This window comes from Setaria italica, chromosome I (assembly GCF_000263155.2).
Source record: "Setaria italica strain Yugu1 chromosome I, Setaria_italica_v2.0, whole genome shotgun sequence".
Taxonomy (NCBI): domain Eukaryota; kingdom Viridiplantae; phylum Streptophyta; class Magnoliopsida; order Poales; family Poaceae; genus Setaria; species Setaria italica.
Window position 1 is genome coordinate 36,280,608 of NC_028450.1, and position 16,049 is coordinate 36,296,656.

General features: G+C 43.8%; 3 protein-coding genes across 3 annotated transcripts; 1 reads left to right on the top strand and 2 right to left on the bottom strand.

Annotated features, from left to right (window-relative positions):
• Nucleotides 1–295: 295 nt before the first annotated feature.
• LOC101779385 (pyrophosphate--fructose 6-phosphate 1-phosphotransferase subunit alpha) lies at nt 296–5,904 on the bottom strand. The gene is made up of 18 exons (XM_004953621.3): nt 5,604–5,904; nt 4,689–4,861; nt 4,457–4,569; nt 3,759–3,947; nt 3,613–3,680; nt 3,412–3,495; nt 3,090–3,143; nt 2,555–2,635; nt 2,374–2,467; nt 2,201–2,274; nt 1,972–2,082; nt 1,843–1,887; nt 1,704–1,760; nt 1,473–1,577; nt 1,279–1,395; nt 1,098–1,201; nt 812–977; nt 296–708 (listed from the first exon to the last, which is right to left on the bottom strand). Exons 1-18 carry the CDS (start codon nt 5,691–5,693, stop codon nt 583–585), a joined length of 1,851 nt encoding a protein of 616 aa, XP_004953678.1. The 5' UTR covers nt 5,694–5,904; the 3' UTR covers nt 296–582.
• Nucleotides 5,905–6,531: 627 nt separating this feature from the next.
• LOC101779773 (AT-rich interactive domain-containing protein 5) lies at nt 6,532–10,762 on the bottom strand. Its single transcript, XM_004953623.2, has 13 exons — nt 10,022–10,762; nt 9,884–9,923; nt 9,581–9,633; nt 9,441–9,486; nt 8,748–8,840; nt 8,246–8,365; nt 8,121–8,172; nt 7,964–8,039; nt 7,656–7,722; nt 7,438–7,488; nt 7,180–7,272; nt 6,922–7,102; nt 6,532–6,835 (listed from the first exon to the last, which is right to left on the bottom strand). The coding sequence occupies exons 1-12, from the start codon at nt 10,663–10,665 to the stop codon at nt 6,998–7,000; spliced, it is 1,440 nt and encodes a 479-aa protein (XP_004953680.1). The 5' UTR covers nt 10,666–10,762; the 3' UTR covers nt 6,532–6,835; nt 6,922–6,997.
• Nucleotides 10,763–12,806: 2,044 nt separating this feature from the next.
• On the top strand, nt 12,807–15,768 carry LOC101780441 (nucleoside diphosphate kinase 2, chloroplastic). The gene is made up of 7 exons (XM_004953624.4): nt 12,807–13,054; nt 13,702–13,755; nt 13,848–13,934; nt 14,689–14,769; nt 14,867–14,979; nt 15,114–15,163; nt 15,481–15,768. Exons 1-7 carry the CDS (start codon nt 12,842–12,844, stop codon nt 15,546–15,548), a joined length of 666 nt encoding a protein of 221 aa, XP_004953681.1. The 5' UTR covers nt 12,807–12,841; the 3' UTR covers nt 15,549–15,768.
• Nucleotides 15,769–16,049: the final 281 nt, after the last annotated feature.

The following is a 16,049-nucleotide window of genomic DNA, read 5'->3' on the forward strand; positions in this document are numbered from 1 at the left end:
CACCGAGCGCCAGGACACGCTGCGGCGGGGGCACTGCTTGCGCGCTTCATCTCAGCGTGGGTGCACTGCTCCAGCAAGCAGACAACATCAGGGTCCAAGCTAAGATAGGTTTGTCGTGCCCCATCTTATATCGCCAAACAGTGAGACAAATCATTCGAGTCCCACAGAAACAGAATATTTTCTGCTACTTCTGAAGTCAAAACAGAACGTCTGTTCGCCAGGCCATCAGCTTCTCAACCCTTCAGTAACTAGGCAAGGCGTTAGTCAGCATCGAGCAAACCTCAAGCAAAAATCGTTGGCCCTCCAAATTTGACATTTTCTCAACTAATTACACCACAGAAACAGTTGCCACAAAATTTAGTTTATTAAGTGGTCGCAACATAATCAGCCTGTTTGAAAAATTATTCCAGTGCAAGCTCAATCAAACAACAAACCCTCGGAACTACTTTAGTCAAAACTGATTGAACTCCCCAAAAGCTACAACAGAATAGCCCGTGGGATAGCAGGGCCGCTGTTTCTAACCCCAACAGTGACAGTCGACCATGGAAAATGTGAATCCCACACCAAATGGTTTTGTTTAACTCAGAGTGGTGCCTGGCCAGTGGACGATGAAGTCATGATGTTCAGTGTCTCCGTCACAGAAGACATGGCACTCAGGGCAGCTTTAAGAACATCCTGTGAGCATCCAGGCTTCACAATGCTTTTCACCTGCATGGCGTGTAGCAAAAAGAATTAGACACAAACAAGGCAAAGCTTGTTACATATGAGGCTCTGTGGTTATGGACAAAAAAAATCAGGAGCATTAAATTACCTTCTCTAAGTATTCCTGCAATTTCTTTATCCGGCCCATGTAGTCTTGGTCCTCAACACACAACGAAATAGGCTTTGAATCAGCACCTGGTCCTTCAAATTGGAGTGGGCCTGGGTTTCTGTAGATGTCTTCCAACAAAAAGCTTGAAGAGTTCTGTCTCAACAGCCTGCAAAATACAAGTGTAGTTGAGATCAAAGGCCATCGCCACAAGATACTTTCAGATAAGCTGTGGCAGGTGCCCAAATGGTGCGTGTATTCATTAGCACAAGGCATTTCACAAACTTACTCGTATGCTTTTCCTTTCAAGTCAACACTAGCCATATGAACAGCAGGCTTGCCAATTTGAGCAGCAGAAGGGCCACGTGACCACTGCTTCACAGTCATCATAGCCTGCAGGGATACAGACATGGTTTAGGTGCTACTGTCATACTTATCCTAAATTATAGTCATATTAACACAGATCTTACCGAAATAGGAGCCGCACCACATCGCCATTTGTTCACTGGACTCTTCAGATTTGTCACTGTAGCCATGTAACCGTTCAAACCAGCAGCTATGATGTGGTAGCACACATGCCCCAAAACCTGAAACCAACAACATACATGATTAATCACCACCAGGCAATTAACTTTATTAAAAAATGAACTGAGCAGGGACTTGCATAGGCATAATCGCAGTCGAATTTTGAAGGCAGTGCACCCCTAGCTTGGTAGCCAAAAAAGTGACAGATTGCATTAAACTTCTTTCCTTTGTAAGTGCCTTCCTTCTGCAAAAGTGGTCAACATTATCAACTGGCGCTCTGATAAAACACCATTTGCTAGCTCCATCAAAAGACATGCATATATGCCTCTCAATTAAACTGGAAGCTACAAGAAAGTTCAAAGAAGCATACCAAGCGCCTGTTCATCTCAGTCTCCACTAATTGGGCTAGAAGCTTTTCAGTCTCAATCTGCACAGAAAAACAAGCTGAGACCAACCAGAAGCAATAATTTAAACAGATGGACAATTACAGGTTCCATGTTCTACTGTACCTGAGAAAGTTGAGCTGAATCATCAGATTCAGGATGGAGAAGTAGCTGCATCAGAGAAACGATGATGTTGTAGCAACTGAAATCTGATGTAAACTATGCATATGCTAGCATTAATAAATCAATACATACCTGCTTCCCAATAAAGGGGGGCAAAAACTCAAATAGTGCAGATGCCCAAGGTGAAAGCTGAGAAGAGATGTTCTCAGCGGAAACACCCTTACCGTGAAGGCCATGAATTTCCTACAAACAAGTAGCTTCAGTCAGAAAAATTGTAAATGGGTTGCCATAAGACTAGCCTACCCTAACTTCCTTGGGATTTTGTTGCTGTTGGTTTGCCAGAAGACACAAGCAAATGTACCTGAAGCAAAGCATATAGTTCAGGAATACTCTCCACAAGGCCCTCTGGAATAAGAACCACCCCATGATTCTTGTCTGCAAAACGTATGAGGGGAACATCAACAGATTGTCATTTAAAAGATCATAATGCTACATGATGTCTCACCATCTCATAAACAAGAGATAGAGACCTACCTTTCTCTGCCCTCGCCTGAACTGCATCACATATCTGCTTTGTAATATCAAAAATTGTAAGTTTGGATGCAGCCACCTCCTCACCAAGGATAACCTGTGCATAGATACAAGTTCAAAAGAACATAAGCACATTTTGCGACACAGGTCAATAGGCAGGTACGGGCAGAAAGCAAATACAAACCATGTTCGGATGTGATTGAAGACTACACTCCAATGCCACATGAGAAGCCTTCCGTCCCATCAAGCGAATAAAGTAGTAATACTGTCATTTACAGACACAAGAAAAGATCAGGAATAGGATTCAGTAATTCAAATACATACATCACATAGCATTTACAGACACTAGTGATGCAGTGCTGGATGCTCAGCTAGCATTGCATGATTGCATCCTTGAAAACCTATGTCAAGTCTGTGTATACAGCATATCTCACATGTGGGACCTGACATGCAGGCTCAATCGCTAAAATAAGGGGTGAACCAACAATAGTGCCTATCCTATTCCACTTTTAATAATTCTTTCTGTACTCAGACTTAACAGCATTAAGCAGAACTTCATTTGTTTCCTTTCCGTTAACGCTAACTACTTCTAATGTATGGATTGCCTAAAGAAAAAGGAATGAGCCATAGGTAAATCGTAGAATTTGGCCAGGAATATATCAGAATGAACAAGGTGCAAGACAGAAGCCTGCAATGCTATCTATCATGTGTTAAATTACCTTCTCAGCAGACAGAGCATCAGTGCACATATTGCTGATAAGTTGAGAGTTCACCTGATAGAACAACAAAGAAGTTGAAGGGGCCATTACAATTTCGAAATAATATATTAAATATTATATGGAGGAACATGACAACAAAATGAACTTATTACCAAATGCAGTAACATATATATCAAGGACAAAGTCAAAGATGACCTCAAAATTGAAATTAATTGCCCATAAGGCCATAATCCACCATAACATCATACAAACTATAGAAATAATTGAAGTGCCATAAAGGCATAAACAAAATGCATAGTGATGTGAATTCAGTAATTCCTACCTTGCATATAGTGTCAAAGCCAACAGTAGTCTCAACAAACTGGTTCTTAAGGTCTCCATTCAAAGTTACAGGAACACCAACAACCTGTTAAAAATTGATGGTGTCAGTTAATCCGCATACAGGGAATAATCACCTGCACTAGAGTTCTAGAAAGATGGATCCAGAAAAGGTGATGATATAAAAGAAAATCTTTCAATATACCTTTGTTGCACACTTTGCCTCAGCAAAAGTTTCAGCAAGCTGAGCAGCATCAGTATTGGATGTGACACCTTCATAAGTTGAAAATATTTAAGTTTGTGAGACAAAAGTACAGTGTACTAAAAAATCTTTGTGGATTTATTGCATACCTCCAATGATTACCAGAGCATCTAACTTCAATGCTTGGCAACTAGCCATTGCACCTTTGACCTGCTCAGTTGTTCTAATCTGATCCTTTGTTCGACCAAGCATGTCATAACCGCCTTGGTTTTTGTATGAAGAAAGAACTTCATCGGTGATCTCCAAGGTTTTCTGTGCTAGCAGACCATCAGATCCACCTGTTTCAACATAAAAAGAGAGATGTTAAAATTAAATGTTTACAGAATTTCAGTTCATGTCGAGCATGCATCTAAATGTTAGCTCTGGCAGACAACAGGAAGCAAGGGCAAGAAATACTGGGGTCTAAGTTGGTATTTTGTTGTGTATACTAATTTATTTCGTTTTGGGCTACAGACTTTAAGTAGTTTGGATGAAATGAACCCAAGTTTGGTCCAAGACCTTCAAACATAATTGCATTTATAACAAAACCTCATTACGATACATTAGTGTTGAGCTAATCATCTGCAAATCTAGTGCAAACAATGAAATGTAACTACCGTACAAAGTAATTAATATAAGCAAAAACATCAGCAATTGCCAGGAAAATTCAACCACACTAATGCGCTAGTGGGGCTCACATGCAAGCATGAGCTAATCAGCAGAAACTCTAGTTGCTAGTAACAAGTGAATAAAAAAGCCGATGATCGTATACTCCTAGGTAGTGCATGCAAAATATCAAATTACTCACCAAGAAAACCAATGAGTTTGCTGTTTTGGTTGTGGGCCTTGATAGCCTCATAGAGTCCCCAAATGACATTGTGGCCTCCAGGGGACTGCCTTCCACAGAAGACAATGCCAACCCTGCACATGGAACAAAATGATTAGATTTTGTTGTGCTTGTGGTGAGAGAAAAGACAGAAAGATAACTTTTACAAGGCAAATAGGTTTTCATGGAGAGGAACGTGACAATAGAGTAATACCTGACTGCAGGGTGCTCAGATATGACCTTAGCATCAGGGACAACAGCCGTCTTCCTGAGAAAATGTGCAAGGGGTTGCCCATAGGTGTGAGGGAACGCCTGACTGATCACATGAGCGCCTGCAGGATCAGCAGCAATTGCAGCATCACCGTACTCCACCCTCACAGTAGTGCCCTGATTTATATATAGTGCATAGAATCAGTGTGTGAATTGAGCTAACTAACAATAGAACACACAAGAAATTCGTCCAAAATGCTGTTGAGAATTCAAACCATCTAGGGACATGTAAAAAGTGCAAGTACCCCTAAGCATGATAAAGGTCTATTCGAATATTCGATAGGGATCATCTAGTCAAATTAAACATAAACAATTCCATGACCCATAAAAACTAAGCAGATAGGTCCATAATTGCTACAGACGAATACATCATTTTACTCCCAATTGCAGCACTAACAACACAAGGACAACATCAAAACAGCAAATCTAGCGTTCTTATTTTCAAATCCTGGTGTATAAAATCCCTCATTAGTCAGGCAATCTAGCGTTATTATTTTCAAATCCTGGTGTATAAAATCCATCAGAAATCAGGCAAGCAGAACGATCTGCAGAACGGGAGTAGGGGACAGAATCCGCACTTCGCATGTGACGTCCACCAGGACTCAGATCCAGTCTCGCCACGAAAGCGACGGCCGCATCAATCTGTGACAGCGACACACGCTAAGACCTGACCCCCCGAAAACAAATCAGGAGTAGGTGAACGGTGAACCGTAAACATCAGCGCCGACCGAACAAGGCAGCGCGGGATCTGGCGCCGCGCTACCCGCCGGTGAGCAGATCTGGGCCGAGGAGCCGGCAGGGAATGCAATGGCGCACGCAATGTATTGAATCAGTTGCAATGGGGGGGTGCGGAGCGGACCTGCAGGCATGGGGGGACCTCGGGCTGGTAGAGGGCGCGCTTCTTCTGCACCTCCGAGAGCTCGCGCGGCACGCCGTAGTCCGAATCCATCGCCGGCGAGCGCTGCTCCTCGTCGCCGGTACAGCGTCCGGTCCGATTGGCTTTGTTGGTGACGGTGGTGGTGAGGGTGGCGCACTGTGATGGGGGCAGATGTGGGTGCGGAGCGGGAGGATTTTTATACCGGAGGCGACCCCTGCCTGCAATCCCTCGCCCACGCCAATCGGCCAATGCGGCGAATATGCGATGCGCTCTCACCTCGCACCCTCGCCCTCGTGTCCGGTGGTGTCGTCCCGAGCTCTCTTAGTCACGCTATTATAATCTAAACGAAGATTTTCTCGCTTCTTCTTATAGTTCAAATTTTTAAAGCGACTTACCATATAAACGAAAATCGGTAGAAATAAGCAAAGCGTTTGACGAAATTCTCACTTATTTCTACTGATAAGCCGCTTATGAGCGGAAACAAACAGGACCGATATCGGACCGACCGGATTTTCCGTACTACGGCGAGTAGTCAAATGGGCTCTGAGAGCTCCCGGACCACTGGTCCGGGTGGGCTCATGATGAATTTTGCTCAATTCAACATTTTATCACTGTAGCTTGGTGAGCTACGCTCTCAGACATAAGACAAGGATCAGTTCGCGATTACCATGTTGCAGCCATAGAAATGAGCCTTCCAAATAAGCTTTTCAATTAACAAATGGATTCAGTTTTCTAAATAAGCTCTTTAACGAACCAAAGCTGATGCGACGCAATACAAATATACAATCAAGGCAGTGAAGACAGTTGGGACTTTTATAACCAAATATAGCCGGCAAATAGCTTCATCATAAACCAGTGCCTTGCGACGCGGCGTTATGCACACAAATACGGAGTGCCGCTCTATTGCGCCTTGGGGTGACACAGAAAGGCATTTATAATATATGAGGAAAATAATAAAGAATAACAAGTAGCTATAATGTTAACTTAGCCCCCTACCGCTACTGTATTTCTCCTCTCTCTCTGGAAAAAAAATCTCACCATAAAATTAAAATACATGCATGAACCAGCTAGTTTTATGACTACCACTGTAATAATAAACAAGATGATAACAAATCAACACCGGCCTCCAACTGCAGAGGTTCTACTATGTCAGCTTGACATCATGTATCTGCTCAAATGAGATCCTATTTCCTCAGCAGAAACTGCTATAAACCCTGCACAATAAACAGGATACTTGGAATCAAACAAAACAAGATGAGTTTTGAAGCAATCAATGGCTGAAAGAACACAAATCACGGACCTAGAAATATCAAGGAATATCACTGGCGAAGAGGTACTGCAGTCGGAAGGGAACTGAAGTAAACATGATACCATATCTACATATCAGCATGCCCAAATGGTGCACGCACGAATAGCTGACCATGAAGCGTGACAACAGCTGATGTTTGGTGGGGATCAATTCTAGATGGCAAGTTAACCACCTGCGACAGAAAAGTCACTTCCTTTTAAACTGAATTGCCAAAGGTGCCTGTGTTAGTGCTCAGAGCAAAGTCATTACCTTCTTAAACGGAGTGATCCCCCAAGGATTATCAGGCTGCTCTGGATCACCCGTGATAACCAGACGTCCAGCAGGATCTGACTGAACATGCACCTGATACCATTAGAACAAAAAGTTAGCAATTTCCCCTGTGGCATGATCTCATTCATAAGGCAAATTCCTTCTGGTTATTTGCCATATATCTGGAAGGATTTATTGTAGGTCAATGAAAAGATTCAAAGTGATGCTCTCAACACGAATGGCAGCATAATTCCTCACCTCCTCACGTAGAAGTCCAGGAACTAGCGCATAGACTTCAAAGCAATCTTTCTGCAGGAAAGCAACAACCAAATGCCGTATTTTCAGTTCAGAACTCAGCAGAAGTTCACTAGCAAAACTACCTTATATGCAATTATTTCATGGTTCAGGCTGACTCCAAAATATATCCATAATGCTGTGCACCATGTGATTAAACAAAACAAACGTATTGAACTTACAGTCTGCCGCACATTGATCTTCACCCAGTCGGCTGGTTCTCCAACGTCAATGACCATAGAATCTTCCCTGAAATTAAGCATTTCAATGCATGTAAGAATAGGAATCATCATACCAAAGATACTGCCATACAACATCTGAATGGACAAAACTTCTTCCTGACGAGCTCAGTTACACTAAATGATGCTACAAGATTTAGGATATCTTCTGTTAATTGCATAGTAGCATGTTCGACAGCAATGCCCTCTTCATCTAACATATTGTCTACCAATACTTAAAGTTAACCAAATGACTGGACAGGAAGCCTTACTGTGACTTATTTACTTTCGTGCGGGACGACTTGAGAGCATACTCTGGACTAGATGCTTTCTTTCTCTTGAGCACCCCTAATAAACATATAATGAAGAATACATGTGAAAAAAAAATAGTATAGTGCACAGTAGCAAGTGAAAAATCGTGAATCATACCAAAGCCTTTTAGGTTTTTATCACGACTTGAAAGTGGCATTGAATCTTTATCCTGTAGAAAGATTAACATTTTTAAATGAAAATAGTAAGCAAATAAAAAATGAATGACATAAAGGTTCCATTACCTTCAAAATGTTATCTCCATAAGTGCCATTCGCAAGGAGGCGGTGAGCATGCCAACCTTGCATAGCACGCGTTGCAGCATCCCTTCTAACTCTGGCGGAAGATGATTGATTCACAACCACCTATAAAACCATCATGGAACTTGTCAAAACAAACTAAATACAGCCGCTTTCACCTTCCAACAACAAAATACTTTCCACAGTTTCACACATATTGATGGGAACCTTGGATTACAATAAAATCCAGATTAATAACTGACACCAGGTTTCCTGCTAGAAACAAGGCAGCTAGCCAGCAACTAAATTTGCTAGGTCTATCTAGATTGAGTATGACCTTAAGCTTCAATGATACTGAAGTACTAGTTCTACACATATAATGAAAAATGAATATCTATATTGAACAACATATAGATATCTGCTAGGTGCTAACTAGAAAGTAATAAAAAAATATTACATAAGTTAAAACTGCCCTATTAATTAATTCTTGAAAAAGGAAAAGGTTTACCTCGCGGTCAGTACCACTAGGCTGTGGTAAACCAGGAGGTGGTATTTGAAGCTGACCAGTCCGAACTTTGTATTTTTCGTATTCAAGAAGTGCCTAAATTGATCAGTTAACAGACCAAGGAAACCAATGAATAAATACAACATGAAAACACATGAGCTTAGACCTTAGAGCAATGATTATTAACATGTTCAATAAAAAATCTAGCATCTAAAGCATTAAGGACGTGAAGGATTTAAAGGAGTAAAAGAAGTAGCGCTTGCATCGAAGCATGTCAAACAGCCGTCATATTTGTTCCCACACAACAAGAAAAGAAAAAAAAATTATTTGTTTGGATCTAAACTATTAACAGCATAAAGTATCATCATCTCACAAATGAATAAAAAAATATGTGACACTTCAAGGTTAAAATTAATTCACTAACAAATGCAAGACCTCTAGCTCCATATTTGTATTTGCTAGGCTACTCTCGACTCCAAAGTCCAGAAACAATTTATATTTATATACAAACCAAACTAAGTCTGAATGGTGTAAATTTTTGTTCTGCGAGTTAACTGATGTAAGGTTGAGAGTGCCTAAAGTTCTGTCGAAGGATAAAATGCTCCTCAGCTACACTACAAGGACAAAGTAAACAAAGACCTTCCTAGAACAATAACAAAATACTTTTGAAAAAAAATCCTGCAGCAAACGCATCACCTTCTCGTAGAAAATTCGAAACGACCAAGAAACAGTAGTGCACGTCCTGGAAAAGAATGTGACCCAAAAGTAATTACATGGCATAAAAAGAATCCTCTGTCATGTCGCATTTAACATGTATTCTGAAAAGAGACCCTTACTTCGGCGGCCTGAAAGTCTCTCCAACTTGACGCCATAGTTTACAAATCGTTACCTGAATAAGCAAAATTCAAATGAAACAAATGTCCAGATTCAAGGAGGAAAACCAAATTATGACATGAAGGAAAACAAAGTGCTCTGCGGCCAATCATGAAAATAACTGAAACATCATTCATTAGAGATCATCAGTATTTTACTAGCTCGTGATTTCAATGGCTGGAGGATGGATGTCTTTGGTACTACAGAAAATTTCACTCCGTGGTATCTACAGCATCAAGCACCTGATAAGGAAAAATCAGCCGTACCTGCTCGTGGCCACCGAGGTGGGCGACCTGCCTCCATAACCTGGATTCCAACAGAGCGTACAGACGGCAAGCACATTTAGACGACAAGAGATGGTACTGGCGTAGCTCAGAGAGCGAGAGGAATAGAAGGTTGCGTACTTGAGGCAGTTGAGGCCCTTGCCGTAGAACTTGGGCGGCTTGAACTCGAGGCTGTGCTCCCTATGGAAGCGTTCCAGCTCCGCCATGAACGCGGCCTGCTCCTCCTCCGTCCCAGAGTCGTCGCCGTCGAGGAAGGGGTCCGGCTCCGGCTCCGCGCGGTGGCTGGCGCCACTCTGGGCCATCCCGGTGGAGCTCTCGCCCTCCACCTTCACCTCGGCCCTCGGCGACGCATCCGGGGTGGAATCGTCGTCGTCGTCATCGTCCTCCTCGTCCCCATCGTCATCCTCGTCCTCCTCCCCGTCGGCGTCGTGGCTGATGGCGTCCTCGCCGTTCGTCTCCACCTTCGCGCCGCCAACGATCCCCTCCCGCTCCTCGGCCACGGCCGCGGGCGCTGCGCGCTCCCCGTCCGCATTGGGCTCCGCCTGATCCGGGGAGCCCACTCCTCCCTCTCCGTCATCGCTCTCCGGTTCGGCGTCCGGGGTCGTGTCCCCACCCCGTGCGGCCGTCTCTTCAGACACGGGAGCCGCCTCTTTATCGGACGTGTGCCGCGCTTCGTCGCCGTTGGCCTCCTCGGCGAGACGGAGGTCGTGCGGGTCGTCCCCGTCGGGGTTGGGATCGGCGCCGCCGCCCCGCGGGTCGCTCATAGCGGGAGGAGGAGGGGAGAGCGAACGGGCGGCTGCTATTTTCGCGGCAGGTTTGCACCGAGGTCTGAGGCGGAGGGGATGGCCTGGAGGAGTTGGAGTGGGACGGATCTCCACGGCTCGCGGCTCGCGGAGGAAGGGATTCTTCTTCCCTCGCCGCTTCGCGCCCACGGGCCGCCTAACCTGGGCCTCGCTCGAGGAAGGAATATGAACCATGGGCCGTTTGTGCATTAATCCTTTTTGGGCTGGGCCCTTTTTTCTCTTTATATGCCTTTTTGGTTGCAAAGATTGTCTAATGTCTATGTTTTTTTTTCCGACGAATAAGATTGCCTATGCTCATACTTCCTCCGCTAAAAAAAAAAGTGTTAGCTTCAGTTTTATTGTTAAAATTTGGCAAGTAAAACATTCAGTTGAACAAGTTGAAATAGTATTGTAAAATCCATGTGACAAATATTTCATAACATATTTCTAAATTAATTCTAAAATTATCTGAAATGGTTCATAAAACAATAATGTTGAAATAAGTGGTTTAAAGGAAATTATAAAGTTTCTCTAAGCATAGATAGCATGTTGTTTTGTGGCTATATACATACGACACAACCGTCCAATCAACACGTGACTACAATGTTGCTAGTTTTTTCGTCTAGCTCGTGAGGGACAAGGTCACTTCCACATCCTGGAGGTAATCACTTTACAAAAGCAAACTCTTACCTTAGAGAAGAGTCGACTCATATTTCAAGTTCGATCATGCCACTAAAAATTAGAAAACAAACTAGAACTATTGCCAAAGCATCACTCTTCTCTGTCATAGACGATATGCCTATGCAAGCGAGGCAGGTGAGGATCTAAATATATGGGACCAAAATATAATAGGGCAAATGATGCGAAATGGTAACCCATATTTGTGCAGTGCGAGAAGGCAAGGTGGCAATAGGATGGCCTAGTCACACACAGCCGCACCCCGTAGACTCTCGCGAGGCAAACCATTATAAACGACAACAAATGTTTTTCCGGAAGAATGCTACATTTCAGCTTTAAAGACGGAAACGAGTAAAATACGTAAACCTTCAAGAAAAGCGGAACAGGGGGTGTACTCCTGCCGCGTACTGGTCCTGGAATCCAAAAAACCGCGTGCTCTGCTCCGACGGGCTAGTGGAAAGGATGGAGACCATGGCCGTGCGCGCGAGAACGGCGGCGCCGCTCCTCGGGACCGGGCGCCGGACCTCCGTCGCAGTGCGTCATTCGCCGTCCCTATCGTTCGCCTGCGCCGCCTCTGCGAGGCCCCGCGCCCGGCTCGGGGTGGGACTAAGGGCGCGGAGCGGGAGGGCGGCCGGGGCGCCTCGCAGGTGAGGATCTAAATATATGGGACCAAAATATAATAGGGCAAATGATGCGAAATGGTAACCCATATTTGTGCAGTGCGAGAAGGCAAGGTGGCAATAGGATGGCCTAGTCCCACACAGCCGCACCCCGTAGACTCTCGCGAGGCAAACCATTATAAACGACAACAAATGTTTTTCCGGAAGAATGCTACATTTCAGCTTTAAAGACGGAAACGAGTAAAATACGTAAACCTTCAAGAAAAGCGGAACAGGGGGTGTACTCCTGCCGCGTACTGGTCCTGGAATCCAAAAAACCGCGTGCTCTGCTCCGACGGGCTAGTGGAAAGGATGGAGACCATGGCCGTGCGCGCGAGAACGGCGGCGCCGCTCCTCGGGACCGGGCGCCGGACCTCCGTCGCAGTGCGTCATTCGCCGTCCCTATCGTTCGCCTGCGCCGCCTCTGCGAGGCCCCGCACCCGGCTCGGGGTGGGACTAAGGGCGCGGAGCGGGAGGGCGGCCGGGGCGCCTCGCAGGTGAGGATCTAAATATATGGGACCAAAATATAATAGGGCAAATGATGCGAAATGGTAACCCATATTTGTGCAGTGCGAGAAGGCAAGGTGGCAATAGGATGGCCTAGTCCCACACAGCCGCACCCCGTAGACTCTCGCGAGGCAAACCATTATAAACGACAACAAATGTTTTTCCGGAAGAATGCTACATTTCAGCTTTAAAGACGGAAACGAGTAAAATACGTAAACCTTCAAGAAAAGCGGAACAGGGGGTGTACTCCTGCCGCGTACTGGTCCTGGAATCCAAAAAACCGCGTGCTCTGCTCCGACGGGCTAGTGGAAAGGATGGAGACCATGGCCGTGCGCGCGAGAACGGCGGCGCCGCTCCTCGGGACCGGGCGCCGGACCTCCGTCGCAGTGCGTCATTCGCCGTCCCTATCGTTCGCCTGCGCCGCCTCTGCGAGGCCCCGCGCCCGGCTCGGGGTGGGACTAAGGGCGCGGAGCGGGAGGGCGGCCGGGGCGCCTCGCGCCGTCCCTCCCGGCATCGTCGCATCCGCGGTTGGTTCCTATGCATGTTTTGTTGGATACCTGCATTTGCTAGGAGACGGGGGAAATGGCAAAGCAGACGATTTTCAGTGCTTCCAGTTCTGCGTTGGAGGATTCGGACCTACTCTACTGCGAGAGCAATTAGCTTGGTTCGACTGCTTTACTTTAATGTTGTAGTGGCTGGGCTCGATTCTAGATGGAAATGTTGAAAATGATAAAGGAAACGATATGCTAATTCCAGGTTCAGATCATCAATAATTCATGTGGGGCAGCTAATTCAGTTTTGCTGTTGAACTCTAGTAGAAAGATACCCAGGGAAACAAACTTAGTGAACATGCTTAGAACACACAAACATAGCCCTATGCCACAATCGCTATCATAACTGTTGTCTGCTAGCGGCTTTACCAGGAACCTGCCAAATGTTTAATTTCTGTAGTCCTCTGGATTGCATACTGTGCCTGAGGCTTGAAGATGTCACACTTAACCCTTCGTTTAATGAAACTCAGTCATCTTTTCTGTTTTCATAGAACTCATGCCATGTCAGAAAAAATTAATTATTTCAATATCCCCTGACTCTATTAAGAGGAGTTGAGGACCCTACATGCATCAAGACCCTTATAAAAAAATGAAATCTTTCTTGACAAGAAATTTATCTGTAGGAGGTTGAGCAAAGCTACATTATGGTAAAACCTGATGGTGTTCAGCGTGGCCTGGTACGCCTTAATTTTCCTACTTTTCCCAACTATTAGTTTCTTTCCTTCTTTCAAGTTTGATCTCAGATAAAAAACATATCTGGTGCATATAGGTTGGGGAGATCATTTCTCGCTTTGAGAAGAAAGGCTTTTTGTTGAAGGGCTTAAAGCTTTTTCAGTGCTCCAAAGACTTGGCTCAGGTTTGCTTATGAACTTGGGGAAACTAATGTGTTTCTTGCAGAGTTAGTCATCGAGGTGTGTGTGTGTGTGGGGAGGGGGGGGGGTGGAATCTGTGTTAGGCAACACTGTTCTAAAGGAACATGTCTTTATCTTCATTTGTGTCTATTTCTTGATTACTTGAAAGATTATCATCTTTTATGGTTAAATATATTTTCCAGTGCCTCATGTTTATTCATGTGCTTATGCTATTCATGTGCAGTTATTCTCTTACCTCCACCATCTCGTTCTTACATCAATTAAGTGACTGAAAGATTTATTGTCCCAACCATCTCATTCTTACATCAAAACATCTTCTTATTTACTCCCTCTGTCCCAAAAAACAAGTCATCCTATGAATTTTAGGACAGATTAATAAAGAGTAAAATGACCTCGATTGCCCCTATTTATTAGCCATATTTGGTGCTAATTGACTGCTGCATGCCCACATGCACACATGCCAGATTGAGTATAATGACTTGTTTTTTGGGATAAATTTTGAATCGCATAATGATTTGTTATTTGGGACAGAGGGAGTAAGTCACTCTGCCTTTTATTTTGTTCTTTTTGTACTAATTATTGATAAATACATTACTCACATTCCTCTTTTGCGTCTACTTCACATATTCACCATTTGTGGAAACATCAAAGAAATCTATTTTACCTTTCTTTATGTTGAATCAACTTGCTGTTAATGCTGTTCATATACTGTCTTCTTTGTCGTTCCTTTTCTCTCAGGAACATTACAAGGATCTGAAGGATAAACCTTTCTTTCCCACTCTGATTGATTACATAACTTCTGGCCCTGTTGTTTGCATGGTATATATTTTCGTTAAGAACTAGACATACCTGCAGCTCTATTCTTTGACCAGATACAAAGTTCACAGCTACGAATTTTGTTATTCTGTCTTGTAAGGCCTGGGAGGGTGATGGTGTTGTTGCATCAGCTCGCAAATTAATCGGAGCTACTAATCCCCTTCAAGCTGAACCAGGAACCATAAGGGGTGACCTTGCAGTTCAAACAGGAAGGTCGATACCCTCCACCCTTTCATGTATTTATGTTGTTATACGTGATTACTGTACCATGCCCCCTGATATTTAGTTGTAGTGCACCTCTGTTTTACCAATATATCAAATAAATTATGATGGAATATATGTTTCAGGAATGTTGTCCATGGAAGTGATAGTCCTGATAATGGCAAGCGTGAAATCGGTAAGATCAGCAATAATTGAGTATGGTTCTATGTTGCTGTTAGGTGATGTTCTGAGTGAATAATCATTTTAAACAATTGACAAACTACATTGAATGGTAAACAAATTTTATCTTCAACCTTTGAGAAGCATACTGAGTACTGGAGTGTTTAACGTGGCAATCAGGAGCGAGATTAAATTGTCTTAAGATAAATGGGTCATGTACTTAGTGATATGGCATGTATATTGGCTTGGACCTAAATTTGTTTACGCCTGCTAGCTATTATAAGTGGCAATATGAGATGACGAGCTAAAGTTACCCTCCTCTCCTATTTGCAGTTCTGTGGTTCAAAGAAGGAGAGCTCTGCCAATGGGAATCAGTCCAAACAGCTTGGCTTATAGAGTGATCTCTTCTGATGGCTGTGAGATCTGTATTGAAAGTGTGTTTGTTCAACTTTATTCACGGGGGCATGTATGAGCATATGAGTTTAGTCCGGCTTAGTAAATTAGCTCATCAGGCCTGCAGTTTCAATATCTATTACCCTTCATCCGAATCTTCTTTTTGTAATATTGAGCATCTGTGTAAATGAAACCTATCATCAGTTGGTTTGGAGAAATTTTTCATCACATTTGCATGTACTGTCTTGCATTAAATACGAGAAACAAAATTCCAAGCCATTTGTTGGCATTGGTTGTATTTCAGAGCATGAAGCAGAATCGAAATAAACTATTCTACCCCACATTTTTTACAAAATCTTTCATCTTCGTTTTCAGCTACGCTTGCTCGAGAATTTCCACAAGCACAAATTCCGCTTTTTATGGGTCCAAAGATTATTTCGCAAAACAATCCATCTTTTCCTGGTTTATCGGTTTTATAATGAAAAGTGGAGGGTCTTGTGACTTCGCCA